This window comes from Culicoides brevitarsis, unplaced genomic scaffold, assembly GCF_036172545.1.
Source record: "Culicoides brevitarsis isolate CSIRO-B50_1 unplaced genomic scaffold, AGI_CSIRO_Cbre_v1 contig_57, whole genome shotgun sequence".
Lineage (NCBI taxonomy): Eukaryota > Metazoa > Arthropoda > Insecta > Diptera > Ceratopogonidae > Culicoides > Culicoides brevitarsis.
In genome coordinates this window covers 6,491-25,000 of record NW_026973441.1, presented here as the reverse complement: position 1 = coordinate 25,000, position 18,510 = coordinate 6,491, and the positions used below count along the sequence as shown (strand labels likewise).

The 18,510-nt window shown below is 31.0% G+C and overlaps 1 protein-coding gene across 1 annotated transcript; it reads right to left on the bottom strand.

Moving 5' to 3' along the window:
• Nucleotides 1-5: 5 nt before the first annotated feature.
• On the bottom strand, nucleotides 6-18,200 carry LOC134836540 (basement membrane-specific heparan sulfate proteoglycan core protein-like; the record flags this gene model as incomplete). Its single annotated transcript, XM_063851724.1, has 28 exons — nucleotides 6-198; nucleotides 371-941; nucleotides 1,169-1,343; nucleotides 1,467-1,603; nucleotides 2,281-2,487; nucleotides 2,854-3,022; nucleotides 3,089-3,352; nucleotides 3,569-4,645; nucleotides 6,565-8,732; nucleotides 9,531-9,758; nucleotides 9,915-9,929; nucleotides 10,210-10,293; nucleotides 10,858-11,028; nucleotides 11,128-11,232; nucleotides 11,301-11,414; nucleotides 12,130-12,232; nucleotides 12,329-12,477; nucleotides 12,572-12,694; nucleotides 13,289-13,435; nucleotides 14,712-14,811; nucleotides 14,952-15,085; nucleotides 15,192-15,285; nucleotides 15,445-15,581; nucleotides 15,736-15,858; nucleotides 17,000-17,113; nucleotides 17,205-17,342; nucleotides 17,779-17,898; nucleotides 18,093-18,200. Coding segments are annotated over 28 exons (7,268 nt in total), but the record flags the coding sequence as incomplete, so codon positions are not given.
• Between the last annotated feature and the right edge of the window lie 310 nt (nucleotides 18,201-18,510).

Sequence of the window (18,510 nt, the reverse complement as noted above, 5' to 3'; positions counted from 1 at the left end):
ACTCCGCTGTTTTCGGGTCTCGCGTTGAGAATTCTGATTATATTTCCGCTTTGTTGTACATTGGATGGCAATTCACCTCCGCTAATGCTCCAAACTATCGAAGGTCTTGGATCTCCTGATGCTTCGCATGCCAATGAGAAATCTTGTCCTTGAACAACAACGTATTTACGATCGAATTCACGGACTTTTGGTCCAACACTGACATACAAAAGAAATTTTTGTAAATTTATTGTTTTGTTTTATGTAATTTTTTAAAGAATGAAAAGTTTTCCTTTTTTTAAAAAAGAAGTTTAAAATAAATTTTTTGAAGAAATTTTTTAAAAATTTTTTCAACAATAAATTTTTTGAAGTTTTAAAATTCAAAACTTACGTTGGAGGCCTGTAAGATGAAACTCTTACATCTGAATGTGCTGATTGTACATCGCCTCCTGGCAATCTAACACTGCACAAATATCGCCCGCTATCTTCAACGCTTGCATGACGAATTACTAATGTATCGCCTCGTACAATTACACGGGGAGGTAATTCACGTTGACCTTGTTTGATCCATTCAACAGTTCCTCGTTGTCCGCTTTCACAGCGTAATGTTACATCTTCTCCTTCGTTTGTGTCAAAACGATCGGGTATAACGTAAATGCCAGTTGGATGAGGACTACGATCTCGAACGTAAATTTGAATGATTTGATCGTGATCGCCGACAGAGTTAATTCCAACGCATCTGTAGCTTCCTTCATCAGCCTTTGAAACGGATGAAATGCGAAGGAATCCATCTCTGTGGTATGCACTCGAAGTAAAAGGTTTTTCATCAAGACGTTCCCATAAAATTTGTGGTTCAGGATATCCAGAAAGCGCAGAGCACACAATTTCAACAGGTTGGAATTCTTCTACATCAACAGTTGATGGATGAACGGATATTTGAGGTCGAACATATTGTCCATCTTCTGTAAATTATAAAAAGAAATCATAAAATTAGCAGAATAAAATAATAAAAACGTTAACAACGACGACAACAATTAAAAATTGATACCTTGTTTCTTTTTAAATTCTTCCGAAAATTCTATACAACCATTAATGAATGCATGTGTGAAAAAATATTTAAATGAATTTTGTCTTAAATCTATCATGCTCTTAAAATATATTTCACATGACATAAATGTAATCTACTCACTTCCAACGGTAACCGTAACCTTTTGCGAAACAGTTTCATCTCCTTTCCTCGCTTCGCAAACATACACTCCGCTATCATCAATTTGAATATTTTTGATGTAGAGGACATGTTGTTGCTGTGATGCTCGTGATGATAATGAACCGCCTTCCTTATACCATCTTATTGGAAGCGCAGTCTATATACGCATTTTTTGAAATCGTGCAATGATTGTTGATGAAAATTTAAAAAAAAATATCATGCTTGTTAGTAAAAATGTTTTTTTTTTTTTGAAAGTTAAAATGTATCGGATGTTGCTTACTCGATCAATTATGTAATAACCACTACATGTTAATCTGATTTCTTCACCCTTTTCTACAATTTGAATGAGCGGTTCTCTGATAGTGACTTTTATGTTTGGTTGATGAGGAGGATATCTTGTTGGAATCGGCGGACCTTCTGTTAATGATTGATTTTTGTTATTAATCAAAATTTGATATTTTAACCGAAATATTATACAATTGTACACATTTAAGCAGCATAAAATGAATTTAAGTTGAGTAATTATTATTTAAAAGCAAAAAATCTCTCAACAACAAATTCATAGCGTAAATTGTAAAGCATTTGTTAAATTTAAAAGCAGAATAGTATAATACTATTTTTCGTTAATCAATAAAAGATTTCTACATTTGCGATTTCATTGAATCCTAAATTTATTTTTTATCGTATTTGTTAATGTTAATATTTATGAAAATTATATACACAAGATTGTTCATTTTTCGAATTATCGAACATAGAAACATTACAGAAAGAAACCAGTAAATTTCTGACGATGAATTCAATAAGAAAAAAAAACTAACAAATTGTTCAACATAAACAATGGACACAAACAATTTCAAATTTTGACAGAGTAGCGTTATAGAAATACTTTCCCGTTTATTTTCTAAATATCTACTGTACTTTTCGAAGTTCTTTACTTTCTACGAGTTAATTTGAATAATTTTTCAAATAATATGAAAATATCTACCGAGTTCCTATTCTTCGAGAGTATTCTACAAATTAGAAAGTTTTGAGAGATATAAATTTCTAAAGAATCTACCAAGTGAAAAATAATAAAGGGAATTCGTGTTTGCCACCTGATTTGCTTTTTGCGTCTATATTTCGTTTTATCTTTCCAACGATTTGTTTATCCTTGTTAACAATTTCATATTCATAATCTTTCTCATTATTATTAAAAAATATGATTGTGTATGTTGAACAATAATTAGGATAAACTGTTTCTGTTTCTGCTCTCGTATGACACTCTAATTTACCATTGTCAGTTGTTTTCTCTGCGCACGATACTTTAAAATTTTCATAAGGTTAATAATTGTTGATTTTTATTTATTTCGGAAATAAATACGTTTGTTAATAATAAAAAGATAAAATATTGTCATGTATGAGGATGATGAGTGTATGAAATTCCTCAACCAGACAATCTAATAAATCATTCACCGTGAATTGTTATGTTTAAAACTATCTGTGTTTAATTGTTATTGAATTTTTCTCTTTGAAAATTTAGAAAATTGAATGTATTAAACACAGATAATTTACAGTAAAATATAACAAGATCTTGTGCTTTGAAAATTGATGCATCCTACTTCTAACGTGCTTCAATATTATTTTGCACTTATGCGAATTTGCAAAATTGATAAAATTAAATTATTTACCTTGAGATTGACAACGATCGCCTGTGTATCCAGGCTCACAATGACAAACAATTCTATTATGTGGGCCAGATTCGCACGATTCAGCATGTTCACAAGGACACATTTTACAAGCACCCAAAAGACTACCTGAACGATCATGATGATCACGATAGTAGTTTTTGTCACAAGTCTATTTTAATAAGAAATCATGAAGTAGTTTAACTAACAAGCTGAAATTTAAAAGGTTAAAACTCACTTCACAACTTGGTCCTTTGTATCCAGCAGGACATCTACATTTTTCAAGACCATGAACTCTTCCTTGAGCTGTTTGTTGAGGAACAGCAGTATCGAGATAAACGTCACTGATGGATGATTTGGAAGTCATGTCTTTGAGTGTCGCACGAACAAGAACGCTTTCAAGATTCGCCAAGACAGTCAATAAATCACTTCTTGAAGTAGGTCGAACTCCTGTGCGATGCAAATTTTGCCATTCAGTTTCAATCAAAGGAATATGATACGTCTAAATAATAAAATAAATTATGAGATAAGAATTTTTAAAAATTACCTAAACGAATATTTATGTTATATTATAACGAATATTATGTTACATTTAAAATTGCCAAATATACAGTATTTAAAAAATTTGGAAATAAAAATTTCAGAATTTTTAAAAAAGTTTTATGAAAAATTTCAATGGAAAAATTTAGAAAATAGAAATATGAAATATAAAACTTACCCCATCATCTCCATTGTGTCTTTGCCAGAAAAGTGTTAAACCATTGCCTCGAATAATGACATCTTGATCAGGAACATATCCTCCTCGACCCTCTGTCATTTGTGTAACAGTAAGATTTCCTCCATATGAGAGAATTTGGTTGCCAAGCAATCGTTCAGGGAGACTCCAATAGAATGTTCCTTCATCAGCAAAAGAATACGATAATTTTGCTTCGAAAGAATTAACTTCATATCGGTTTTCGACTTCTCTTGAGAAGTCACGATCTGTTATACGATATCCATGATTTTCATCGAAAATAGGTGCAGGTAATTCTTCTCTGAAATAATTGAGCTCTGTACAATCAGCGCGTGTTCCGCTACAGAAACATTCTGCACATCCATCGGGATTTTCATAACTTTTTCCAAATGTTCCCGGTCGACATTGGTTACAATACGTTCCAACGACATTTGCTTTACATTCACACGAAGTTGCTCCGGGATAACAACGCCCATAAACTGTTCCTTCTGGATCGCATCGATCACAAAGCTCTCCTGGCGGATATTCTGTATCCCGTGTACAATCATTTGGAGTACCGCGTGTTGCTGATCCCGTATATCCGGGAAGACATCTTTCGCAATTGTGTCCCGTTGTGAAATGACGACAATCGAGACATTGTCCAGTTTTAGCATCACAATTTTCCGAATGTCCATGACAATTGCATGGTTCGCAAGTGCCTGGATAGTTTGTACTCTTAAAGTATCCGGGAGAACATTCTTCGCAAGACAATCCTGTTGTTCCTGTGACACAACGACATTGCTCAACTTCATGAGCGATAATACCGCTTCCATAATTGCGTTCGGATGCAGTATCAAGCGATATATGCTCCAAAGCTGCTTCTTCTGGAACTGTTGTGTATGTGGCTTTGATATAGATTGCTTCAATGTCAGACAAAGAAGTCAAAAGTTGCGATCTTGTTGTTGATGTTCCATCCAATGAGCTTTGCCATTCTTCTTCGATGACAGGAACAATATACGTACTTGGACTACTTAATGGAACTCCGCCATCACGACGATAATGATGTAAAACTTGATGGTTATGCTGTTGAAAAGAAATAAAATAATTTGGTTGAATGCGTCAATATACTTTCTTAAATTCGTTCGACTCTTTATCTACAATTTATGTTTAATTGCCTCCAAACATATTTTTTTTTGCAAATAAAAAATTTTAAAAATAAAAAAAAAAAAATGTTTGACGAAAATGTTGAAATTTTTTTTTTTTTTTTTTTCAAATATTTCAATTTTTTGGCAGTTTTGAGTTGCAAAATAATTAAAAATGATAAATTAGAGCCCTTCTGATAAATTTTTTGCATTTGGAGCAAGATTTGACAAAAATTGCTTTGACATATTTTTCAAAACAAAACTATGTCAAAGATAAAAAATTTTTTCAGTTTCTATTTTTTGGCAGTTTTGAGTTGCAAAATAATTAAAAATGATAAATTAGAGCCCTTCTGATAAATTTTTATCCATTTGGAGCAAGATTTGACAAAAATTGCTTTGACATAGTTTTTGATTTAGTTTTGCTCTTGATATAGTTTTCAAAACAAAACTATGTCAAAGGAAAAAATTTTTTTCAGTTTCAATTTTTTTGAAGTTTTGAGTTGCAAAATAATTAAAAATGATAAATTAGAGCCCTTCTGATAAATTTTTATGCATTTGAAGCAAGATTTGACAAAAATTGCTTTGACATAGTTTTTGATTTAGTTTTGCTCTTGATTTAGTTTTCAAAACAAAACTATGTCAAAGGAAAAATTTTTTTTCAGTTTCAATTTTTTTGAAGTTTTGAGTTGCAAAATGATTAAAAATGATAAATTAAAGATCCTCTGATAAATTTTTATCCATTTGGAGCAAGATTTCACAAAAATTGCTTTGACACAGTTTGTGATTTAGTTTTGCTCTTGATTTAGTTTTCAAAACAAAACTATGTCAAAGGAAAAATTTTTTTTCAGTTTAAATTTTTTGGCAGTTTTGAGTTATAAAATGATTAAAAATGATAAATTAGAGCCCTCTGACAAATTTTCATCCATTTGGAGCAAGATTTGACAAAAATTGCTTTGACACAGTTTTTGACATAGTTTTGCTCTTGATTTGGTTTTCAAAACAAAACTATGTCAAAGATAAAATTTTTTTTCAGTTTCAATTTTTTGTCAGTTTTAAGTTATAAAATGATTAAAAATGATAAATTAGAGCCATTCTAATAAATTTTTATACATTTGGAGCAAAATTTGACAAAAATTGCTTTGACACAGTTTTTGATATAGTTTTGCTTTTGATTTGGTTTTCAAAACAAAACTATGTCAAAGATAACATTTTTTTTCAGTTTCAATTTTTTGGCAGTTTTGAGTTATAAAATGATTAAAAATGATAAATTAGAGCCCTTCTGATAAATTTTTATTCATTTGGAGCAAGATTTGACAAAAATTGCTTTGACATAGTTTTTGATTTAGTTTTGCTCTTGATATAGGTATATTACATATATTGTATGATTTTTCTAATTAATAAAATAAATATTTCAAGATTTTCCTATTGAATATAACTTTTTTGCGTATTTTCAAATTTTTAAATTTTCAACTTGAAAAATCATAAAACAGACACTCAAATGAAATTTCCGTATTTTTCACGTATTTTTTACGTATTTTTTTACGTATTTATTACGTATTTTTTTTACGTATTTTTTTTATATTTATTAAAAAAGTTATTTAAACATTCAGATAAATAAATGAATGAAACATTGCAAGTTTTTTAAGATTTTTTATAACATGTTCATACATATAACATGATTGAACAAAAAATTTAAAAAAATGGAAGAATATTTTACAAAACAAATTATTGAAAAAGGACCAACAATTTTAGTTTTTAAGACAAAAGTTTTGAAGTTGAATAGCAAGTTTTTGAAAAAAAAAAATCAAATAAAAAATATATTAAAAATGATTTAAAAAAATAATCAAAGAAAACACTTACGCTCTTAATAATAACATCTGGTGCACTATTGCGTGAAGCACTTCCTGAAGGCAATGGCGTGTATCTCAATGTGTAAGTCAAATTTCCGCCATATGAGGTAATTTTGTTGCCCAAATATTCTGCAGGAAGACTCCAATATACAGCATCGTCTGTAACTCCGAAGTTTCTATAGACAATTTCACGTCCTTCAACAGGCATGTTATTAGCAATAACTTGATCGTTCGATACCAAGCTGAATTCGGAACGCCCTCCAGCAAAACTACTCTCAACTTTATCACGATAATAACTGCTGCTTGTACAACTCTTTGTAACTCCGTTGCAGAAACACTCAAGACATCCATTTTGATGTAAATAGAAGCTTCCAGGTGCACACTGATCACAATAACGCCCTGTTACTCCTGAACGACAATGACACTGTCCATTAGGATAAGATGATTCTGTTCCGTATGGATTGCATCTTGAAACTTGTTGGGGAACACATGGTTGACCCGCAATTGGATTTCCTACATAACCAGGAGCACATTCTTCACAGCGAGAGCCTTGATAACCACGATCACAATGACAAGTTACATCACCGTTTCGTCCCAAAGAACATGTAGTTGCGTATGAGTTTCCTGAAGTGCCTGGACAAGGACAAGGACGACAAGGTTGTCCTTGTTGAGGATTTCCATATGTTCCGGGACGACAAACTTCATTTACACGAACGCAACGACCCAACCAAGGACCTGAAGATTGTCTTTCGTATCCATAGTCACATTCTTCACAAGATGATCCTCGATATCCTGCAGGACAACGACATTCTTCAACTAAACCTGCAGGACCAAATCCTCGATCAGTTGATGCTGCAGAATCTAATTTGATATGAAGTAATTCAACTCCACGTTCAGGTCCATCAACGTATTGTAATTTGATCAAAATATTGTCAATCTTTGCCAAAACAACAAGGATTTCTTCTCTTGATGCATAAGTTCCATCTAATTTGTACCAATTTCCTGCTGAAATAATTGCGGAAATAGGATTTGGTTGATCAGGCAACAAACGAGTTGCATGTCTGTACACAATTTCTCTTCCATTTCCTGTTATAATAATATCAGGGGCATCGTTTGTAGCTCCTCTACCATTATAAATTACTTCATAACGAATATGACCTCCATATGATTTCAATTGATTTTTACGATATTCATCGGGCAACGCATAATAAGGATATTGATTAGTTGGCGATGGAATGTCTGAGAGGCGTAATTGAACGCCATGGCGTGTTGCTGTTAAATCATGATTTCTATATTCTCCAATTTTCAACGAAGATGCTCCATTCCATGGACCTTCGACACCCAAAACTGTCAAAGAAGTCTGTGGTTCAGGAAGTGTGTAAGAATACATATTTGCTCCGCTACATTGTGTCGAAACGCCAAAACAGAAGCAACTTATGCAATCTTCAGGTCGTCTTGCAAGATCATTGAAAAATCCATTGGGGCAAACTGTATTTGTGTCTGTATTTACAATCACGATAGTATCAGGCGTTGCAAATGTTGTTCCTTTCGTGTTAATTACTTCACAAGAATATGCACCTTGATCTTTTGGGCGCATATCACGACACATAAGAGTACCAAATCCGCCTGAGCTTTCAGAAACACAATTATCGGGCACATGACCCCAATTAAGACGCCATACAACTAATGGAACAGGAACGCCTGTTGCGCGACACGTAATATTCAAGATTGAACCGACATCTAATGTTACGCTTGGCGGAGGAGGAGTGATAATAACAGGAGCTGAACATCCTATTTCATCAGATCGATCGTGGCAATCGGGAGTTGTATCACATTGGAATGCTTTTGGAATACATTGACCATCTCGACATTGGAATTCATCGTGACGACAAGGATATCCGAATGGAGCTGGCGTACATCCTTCTTCATCTGTATTATCGCCGCAATCATTTTCGCCGTCACATCTCCATGTTTTCAAAACGCATTTTCGATTTCCGCATTTGAATTCATTTGGTTCGCATAATCCGCGAGATCCTGAACTACAACTGTTTTCATCTGATCCATCAGCACAATCGTGATGCCCATCGCAAATCTTCGATCTATCAATACACTCGCCATTCATGCAAGTAGCTTGATTGTAGCCACAAGCTGACGGGGGTCGATCAACAATTGGATTATCTAAATGTAAGAAAAGTAATATGAGAATTTGCTATTTTGTAAGATTTAGAGTTAGAGTTGCAGGATGACAAAAAACTTTTACTTTAATGAAATAAATTTACTCATTTGAAATCGGTTTCTCAAAACAACGAAGCATTTTTACATATTTGAAAAACAATTTGTATTTTATCTTAAAAAAGGAAAAGATAAAAAAAAAGAAAAAAGATATAAAGCAAAAAAAAAAGATAAAACATAAATAACAGGTAATATATTTTCATTTCTAAATTTTAAATTATTTGATTTTTTCATTCAACTTCAATTTAATTTTTAATTTTTTAACTTTTTTTAATTTTGAATTTTTATAATGTGTCACTAAACAAAAAAAAATATGTTTTTCAAAAAAAAAAAAAAAAAAAAAAAAAAATTAAATATAAAAAAAAATTAAATAAATAAAATTAAATAATTTTAGAGAAAAGGTAAATTTATTTTACTGTCTTGAGAATTATTTTATATTTGTCAGTAAAATTAAAAGTAATTTGTCACCTTGACAGTTAGAAAATTTACCGAATATTTATAATATTGGCAGCATTTAAAGAGAAAAATTTAATATGTTAGTTTTTAATATATAATGGGGTTTTTTGAGAGAAAAAAATACCTGGGGCAAAAAATTCAAAATCAATATGAGGAATTGTCCCATATTTCAATTTCCTTGAATATGTTCTATATCGAAAAGGGATCCACGCTGCATGTTACACAAATATTTCGCCGTTTTTGAACTTGTTAGTAAAGTGAGCATTGAAGCTATTTATTTACACTTACATCTTTCAACTTGTAAATTAACAGATACGTGACTTCCCGGCGTAGATTTTGGATAACCAATTGCTTCGCAAATGTATTCGCCCGAATGATCATAACGAATATTTGGGATTTCAAGTCGACCATTAACATCACGTGCGCCGGGAGGCAAAGGTAATCCTCTGCTTCGGGTCCATCTTACTTTTGCACGAATTGGACCTTCGTCACGACATTGGAATACAACTTCACGACCTAAAACATTATGAAAAAAAGTAAATATTGTTTCATGGAAATTTTTCAATTCAACATGCAGATTTTAGAATCAAAAAGGTTTTTCATGCTTTACTTTTTTCATTATTTTGTTCTTTTATAATAGCACATGCAGTATTACGCATTTTAGCGACTTACCCTCTCTGATTTGTCCTGATTTGCGGAAATTTTGTTAAAAAATAATGAAACAAGTTTGATTAGCAGTTTTATTAAGAAAGAATTTGAAAGTCAGTCACATCAGTAATATTAATTCAAAAGTTGAAAGCTTATTTTAAACTAAATTATTTTTTTTTTTTCATAAAAATTACATTTGTCGTTAACTGAAAATTTCAGCGTTTAGTGTTTAGAAATACCATAACCTCTAAAAGTGTCACACAACTACGAGCTATAAGAAGTTTAAAATAAAAATCAAAATGTTGCTCAGGATACTTACTTTCTTTAATGATTTGATCATTCGGATACGTTTTAAGGTTCAAGCGATTATCAGAAACTTCCGGATGTCTTGTTGGAGTTGATGCTGCAAAAATTAGAGTAAGTCTATTAGTTTTGTGAAATTATCCAAATCAGAAAAACAGATTTTAGGTATCAAACTTGACAGGTTACGAAAGGTAAATAGGATTTTAAAAGTTTTTTATGGACAACTTTTGTTAAGATTTGAATTATCATTGTCGGTTAAAATGTTAAGTATGTTGATCAAACAAAGGGTTCAAGCCTAACACTCGTGACTTACGATACGGCGGTCTTGCATCACAATCTAATTCGTCACTTTGATCTAAAGGACAATCAACACGACCATTACAACGTAATTTTTGCTGAATACAAGGACCATTTTCGCATCTGAACATGCCAGGTTCACAATCGCGACCCTCGATATCTTTTATTTTGACATTTTTATTTCAAAATATGAATAAAAAAATAAGAGAAGAAAAGTGAAAAAGAATGAGTATTAAACGAAGGATGAAAAAGAAAGTTTTAGAAAGAAAGCCATAACCAATTTAAACCCATGATATCCGAAAAATCATAAGGAAAAGTAAATAATACGATAGAGGAGAAAAGCAAAATTATAACACTGCGAACTTACGACAATTTCTTTCATCAGAAGCATCGCGACAATCTGCTCTGCGATCGCAGAGACTTCCTAAAGGAATACATTCGCCTGAACCGCATAACCATTCGTCACTTGAACAAACATCGGTTCTTTGCGTTGTTGGTCTATATGTAGGTCTTGGAGTTGTATATGGAGGATATTCACCTGATAATTTTATGTTTTTTTTTTTTCATGATTTTACTTCTTTTTTTCCAATCAAATGTTTCAAAACAAAGAAACTTTTATAAGAAAAACATTACTTACGGCAATTTCTTTCGTCGGAACTATCTCTACAATCTACACGTCTGTCACAATGACGAGCTCTATCAATGCATGTTCCATCATCGCATCGGAATTCATCTGAACGACCTGTAGGAAAAATAATATAAAAATTTTCATAAAAAAAAATTCAATTTCGAATTTCAGAGAAAACATACATGTTGGACAATTTCGTTCATCACTGCGATCATAGCAATCTGGTCTTCCATCGCATTTTTTATCGGCATGAATACATTTTCCATCATCGCATTGGAATTCTCCTGATCGACATGCTGTTTTGAAAAATTAATGTGAATTAGTATCATATCGCTACAAACAGAATACACAAAATGTTTGTAACTCACATCTAAAGGTGCAAAAATAAAATTTGAAAAAATCAGAAAAAGACATTAAAGTGACATAAAAGAAAAAGTGTTTTTGATATTAATGAAACTAAAGAAATAATAGATTTAAGTAACCACACGCGGTTTGACAACAAATATGGAGTTATCTTGTCTTCGAAGATTTTTTTCTCAAAAAAAAAAAAAAATGAATGAAAAATTCTGAATGACTTGAATTGATAAAGTCAGAAACCTTGTTCAGAATTGTTCATTTTTCGAATTTTCTTTTACAAAAACGAAAGCTGTACGATGAGAAATTTTATCAAAGACAAAAATAAAAGTTAATTTCAAAAAATTGTTATTAACCGAAACAGTTTTGCTCATCTGAAAAGTCTTTACAGTCATAGATACTATCACATCTCAGCCTTGCATTGATGCACTTGGTGCCATCGTTGCATGGAAATTCATTTATATCGCATTCACCTGAGAAATTACACCAAGTAGATTTTAAAGCATATCGATATAACGTATCGTTCTAATAGAAAAATAAAGGTTAGTATAGTAAAAAGAGAAGATCTTGTTTGTACTTGTACAGCATTGGAAATTAAAACCAAAGTTAATCGGTGCAATTTTTACTTCTATTTAAACATTTGTGGTTTGTACTTACGACAATCTCTCTCATCTTCGCCATCGGAGCATTCAGAGCGACCATCGCATCTTATGGCACATCTGTTATCATAACTGCATTCAAAGTCAGGACAGTTTCGGTGCTGTACAAGATATTATTGTAGTTTAATTAAAACAAGTCAAGTTTAATACCGCATTTTTTCTTTGAAATGCGGTAAATATTTAAAGGAGAAACTTACCGATGGAGCATTTCCTGAAGGATGCTCGTGAACAGGACAATTTTCTTCATCTGCTCCATCAAGACAATCATCAACTCCATTACATTTAATGTTCATCGAGTGACAAGATGAATCACATTCGAATTGATCGTGTTCGCATTTTGGCTCATCTATGGATATTAAATAAAAAAATTTATGAAATTTTGCTCTTTTTTCATTGTAACAATTCAAAGACGCGAAATGATTTAAAAGTAATATTTCTACCTGAAGTACAATGACGTGGCTCGTCAGAATTATCAAGACAATCGGGTGTTCCGTCACAGTAAAATTCAAGACTTATACATTCACCATTTCCGCATTTAAACTCATCAGCTCTACATTGCTTGGCTATTTTTATGTATGTATGTTTAAAGCAGGTGCGTATGTCATAGCAAAAGTGCGTTCAAGCAACATTGATCAGGTACAGTATTTTTTTGTGCGATACAATTGATGTAAAAAATGAAAATGTAAAAAAGCAAAATTAGTGCTGAGAAAATGGTAAATAAAATAGATGTGAAAAAAATTATAAGCAATAAAATAATTTGGAAATAAAATTTAAATTTAATTAATAAGTACATATTTAATTTTTTTGTATTTATAAGAAATTTATAGAATTTTGTAAAATAGACGTTTATTAACTCTCATATTCTCACATTGATTCACTCATATTCTTACAAATTAAGGTTTACCTAATTCACATTCATAATTTGTGACATTACATTGTGCTGTTTTTGATATAAAAAAATGTATTGCATGAAATATAAAAAATTGAAGCAAGTGAGAAAAGCAGATAGTTATATGTATTATATTAATGTGATTTTGAGTAGTTGTTTCCCAAATTTCCCATTTTATCCCCTTCATGTTATCGAAAGATGAAAATGTATTGTGTACTGTGAGGTGTGAGTTTTGTTTTAGAGCTTAAACCAAAAATGAAATACATACCTATATTCTCCGAGGATGATGTTTCGGAATCATTACATCCCATTTCATCGGTTTTATCATCACAATCATATTTACCATCGCAAACTTCAGATTTGGGAATGCATAAATCTGAATCACAAAGGTGCTCACTCTCAGCACATTCAGCATCTAGTGCAATTAAAAGCTCAGAATAATATGATCTGTGCACACTTATAGTTATAATGAAAAAAATGCTTAAAAAATAGAGTGCGTTTTTGTGAAAAAGAAGTGAAAAAATATTGACATTCATTATCGAAAACAATTGACATTTCGAATGATAAATGGCTCCAAAATTGTTTTTCTTATTTTCTCAGTTTAAGGTTTAACTAAAAAAAAATTTGACCTATATTTTTTTCTTCTGTAAAGCGACAGATGGCATCGTCAAAAGAGTTAATAATGCGCTTTTTGTGCCCTAACACTCTGTTCTTGATGTCAAACACTGAATAAAATACCTAATAGAAATGGATCATAATCGCCGAAGAGATCTTTTCTGGTCAAATAATTTCCGCACAATTCGCGAGTCTCATCTGATCCATCAATACAGTCAACGAACATATTGCATTTCTTATATGCTGCTATACAAATTCCATCATCGCAACGAAATTGATCGTGTTCGCATGTGTTTGACATAAAATCTTTTTTGCTGCTAACTTTTTTGCTACTATTTAAATTTTGATGGTGACTTAATGAATTTGGATTAGACACATTTTTATGTTCTATAAAGGAGGAGAGAAAATAATAAAAATAACAATGAAATAACATGTAGGTTGTACATCACAAAACAACAATACAAAACGAAACACCATGCAGTTAGTAATCACTTCAAAAATAAATAAAAAATAAATAAAAAAAAAATATGATGAAAGCGAAGCTGATAAATAAATAAAAAAAATGAATAATGACCAAATACATTGGTTAGTCTTTACATGCTGTGAATTTTAATTGAGCAAAATGAAAAAATGCGTTAGATTAGAAAAGAAGAAACATATATTGCCATAAGCAGAAAGGAAAATGAACTTGCTTCTAATTTCATTCTCATTTTTGTCTTTTTTTTTAGTGAGAACAAAATGTTGCCAATGTGATGAGTTTCTGTGCCAATTTCGGTAATCAATTTTCCTTTTAGGCTTTCACACACTCAACAATTATGTAACTCTTAGTTGTATGTCGAAAGAACTCAAACTATTTAAATCCTACAAAAATACTTCCTAATGATATAAATTTAGTCTACTTTTAAGTCTTTTATGTGATATATATGATAAAAAAGCTAAAAGTATTGTACAAGATTGTAAAATCACTCTTCCCAATGTTTTCACTCAAAATATAATCCTAAAGCTTCCTGCACACACTAACTAAAAGTCAAATTTTACTTCACACTCGAAAATATTTCATGTTTTCGTGTACTTACGTTCGACACAATCATATTCATCACTTCCGTCAGAACAGTCTTCAATACCGTCGCATTTTTGCTTTGGAGAATAACATCCGCCGCCAAGTTCGCATTTTTCCTGATGATACAAATAATATAAAAACAAAAATAAATAAACATAAAATAATAAAAATAATTTTTTGTACTATAAGCTAAACATAAAAGCATAACAAAAAGAAACAATACTTAATTAAAAAATAATAAATATAATAAAGAGACCTCATTAGCAGGACATTCACATATCATTTCATCTTCTCCGTTGGGACAATCATATTCGCCATTACAAACTCTAAGCCGGTTAATACATTTATCAGTCGTAGAACATTGATACTGATCATAAGTACAACTATAAGCTACATTTAGAATATGGTTAAGAGTTAATTTTGTTAATTAGTAATGTTTTGTTCAAACTTGGAGGATTCATAGATTCGATATAAAATTGATCATTTTTGAACTTACAGCAATTTTTTTCATCTGTCGAGTCTAAACAATCAATTATCTTATCACATCTTTGTACTTCTGTAAAACATCCTCCCCCGCGTTGACATTTACTCTACAGATTATGATACAATATTACATTATCAAGCATGTTTTAGTAGCTAAAGGTTATCTTTTTTTTAGATGTTTCACACTATTCTAAAACATATATCTCTCCCCATTTTAAAAACAACAAGTTTCCCAAAAATAAAAAAAAGTAAAAAATAAAATTAACCTCGTAGGACTTGCATTCGCATTTATGCGGATCTTCATCTTCTCCTTGCGGGCAATGAGGAACGCCATCACAAACGGATTGCTCATCAATACAACCTCCTGATGGGCATTGAAATTGTCCATCAGAACAAATGTCGACTATAAAAACAAAAATTAAATAAATTAAAAATTAAATTAAAAAAAATCGATATGAATCATATGATGAGATAAATTTACAAGTTAGTAGAATATATCAAATCAGGCAAAAAAAAATGAAAAATATAAATAAAACCTTATCCTTATGCATGCTTACTTCCTGTAGAATTACTACAACCATGTTCGTCTGTGTAATCTGTGCAGTGAAATCTTCCATCACATCTCAAATTAGCTTTTATACAAACTCCGTTTCCACACTTGAACTCATTGGCTTTACATGCTGGTTATTATCAAACAAAAATATTCAACGAATTATTTAAAATAATGTTCGAAAACGAAAGGACACAAAAACACACAAAAAAGCGTCTTCAGAAACTTCGAAAAAAGAAAGATGTACAGAAGTAAAGTTGAATAAGAATGATAAATAAATTAAACGAAAAAAAATATAGTTTCAAAAAGAGGTATTAGATACGTGAAAATTCGCTCAAGAAAATTATATAACATTTAACATATTCGTACACACATACAGTATGGAAATTGCACATAAAAAAATGTGTGTTGCCAAAATACTTACGGCAACTTATCTGCTCGTCATATCCATCACTACAATCCCATTTACCATCACATACTTGCTTTCTCTCAATGCATTTGCCGTTTTTGCATTTGAAATGATCTCTCAACTCACAGATTCCTTTATTTATTTTTAAAAACATATAAAATAAATGAATTACGTGCATCTTACCTCTTTTGCATAGTTTTCAATATTTATCAATAAGATCTTTTATTCTTAAGACAAAGACAAACATGCACACAATTAAAGACAAATAAAGCGTAAAAGTGCTATCTAAACAATTTTTTGGTCTACAAGCGATGATACAGTTTTTTTTTATATTCAAACTAAACGTCTCTAAAAATGATTGTTCCACAAACATTTGAAATAGAAGTCTTTATTATGTTGAATACAATAAAAGCAGTGTCAACATAAAATGTGGTTTCGTATGTCAATTAAAGTCAAAAAATCATATGAATTTTGTTCGAAGCTATTTATTATTTTATTACAAAATCAATGGTGACCGCATTATTCAAATACTTCATTAAGTTTAATTTTTAACGAATTAAGTATTCATAAATAAGACTTATCAAGACTAATTATAGACGACACGTCGTGTCAAAATTATATTTTTTGATGAGTTATGCGTTGTTATATGGTAATAATCCATTTTCAGAAAAAAAAATAAATATTTAATAATGATTATCATTTTGAAAATTATTTGGAAGAACATCACGAAATCAATTATTTATGAATAAATAGAAGTTTTGTCATTATAATTTTCGCTAATGAATTGAAATTAACAATTCGATGAATTGTTTAGATAAAAAATTTGAACGAATTTTTCGAAATGTCGGGTTTTTAAACTTACTTGAGCAATTTCTTTCGTCTGAAATGTCATCGGGACAATCTATATTTCCATTACAACGTTTTTCTTTAGCGATGCATTGTCCGAAATCGCATTGCCATGAGTCACGTGAGCAAGCTATTTAAAGCAAAAATACATATTTTTTTTCGTTGAAATTGCACGAACGCATATAATCAATCACAACAACAATGCAAAAAATGATACGTACGACAATCTTCCTCATCTGATCTGTCAAGCGGACAATCATATTTTCCATCGCATCGTCCCACAATGGATATGCACGTTAAATCTGTGCATGTAAATTTCCCGAGTGGGCAAAAAAACCGATCTTTCGGTGTTGTACTAACTATTCGCATGGCAAACACACCAACCATATGATTGAATTTAAAGTAATCCCCACAAAAGTATGTAAACAGCAAGATAATTAATTTGTGTGTTGTTCGGTTATTTTTGCATTTTGTTGGTTTTAATGCAAAAGCATCGTAGTTGTTGTTTTTTGTTATAGTAAAATTTATATTTAATTGTGATGAAGAATCAAGATAAAGTTTGTTTTTCCATGATTATTATTAAAATATGAATTTATAGCGTGGCATAACAAAATATGATATTAAATTTTTGTATGTTTTCACAAAAAAAAATAATAATGAATAACAACAGAAGGATGATTACATGCATTTAGTCCAATATAACCAGAGCAGCATTAAAAAGAAATTTAATTAAAATTTTAGTTAGTATTTGTTTTGTTAGTTTCCTGTTTTTGCGTCATGTCTTTGAGACATTACCTGTATTGTGTTCGCAATCTTCTTCGTCTTCACCATTTGAACAATCGTGTACATTATTGCATATTTTATCTTCAGATATGCAGGTGTTATCATCACATTTGAATTGATCATCGGGACAGTCTTCAAAATAGTTAGTTACAAATGATATGATATATTATACATATTTCCATTATGAACATTGAAAATTATTAGAACATGTTACAAATAAATATTCTCTTTATGTTAGTTAGACATTTTCCCCTTATTAAATCTTATTGATAATTATGATGAAAAGGGTATTTTACAAAATGAGTTTAAAAAAAAAATGAACTTACGACAATTTTCTTCGTCTTCGCCGTCTCTACAATCTGCGCGACTATTGCATTTGTAAGCTTGCGGTATGCAAGTTCCGTCATTGCACTTAAATTCCGATTCGTTGCATGCTGAAAAAAAATTTAAAGAAAAACTTGATAAGACTCTCGTATATGTACTTTAACGTTAAAAGAGCATCTTCTTTAATGTTTCGTACGATTTTAAAAACACTTTCCTCATGTAGATAAACACAATAATCTATTTTAGTCTAACACGTCACATTATCGTGTTAGATTAGATTAAAATCAATTTGCCGTCTTTTGGTGTTTCGTGAGTGCCTCGACGCCTTTTCCTCGTTTTTACTTTAAAGATACACAAAACATTTTTTTTATCATGTCTGGATATATTCAAAAAATTGTTTGATAAGGGTCGTTACGTCTT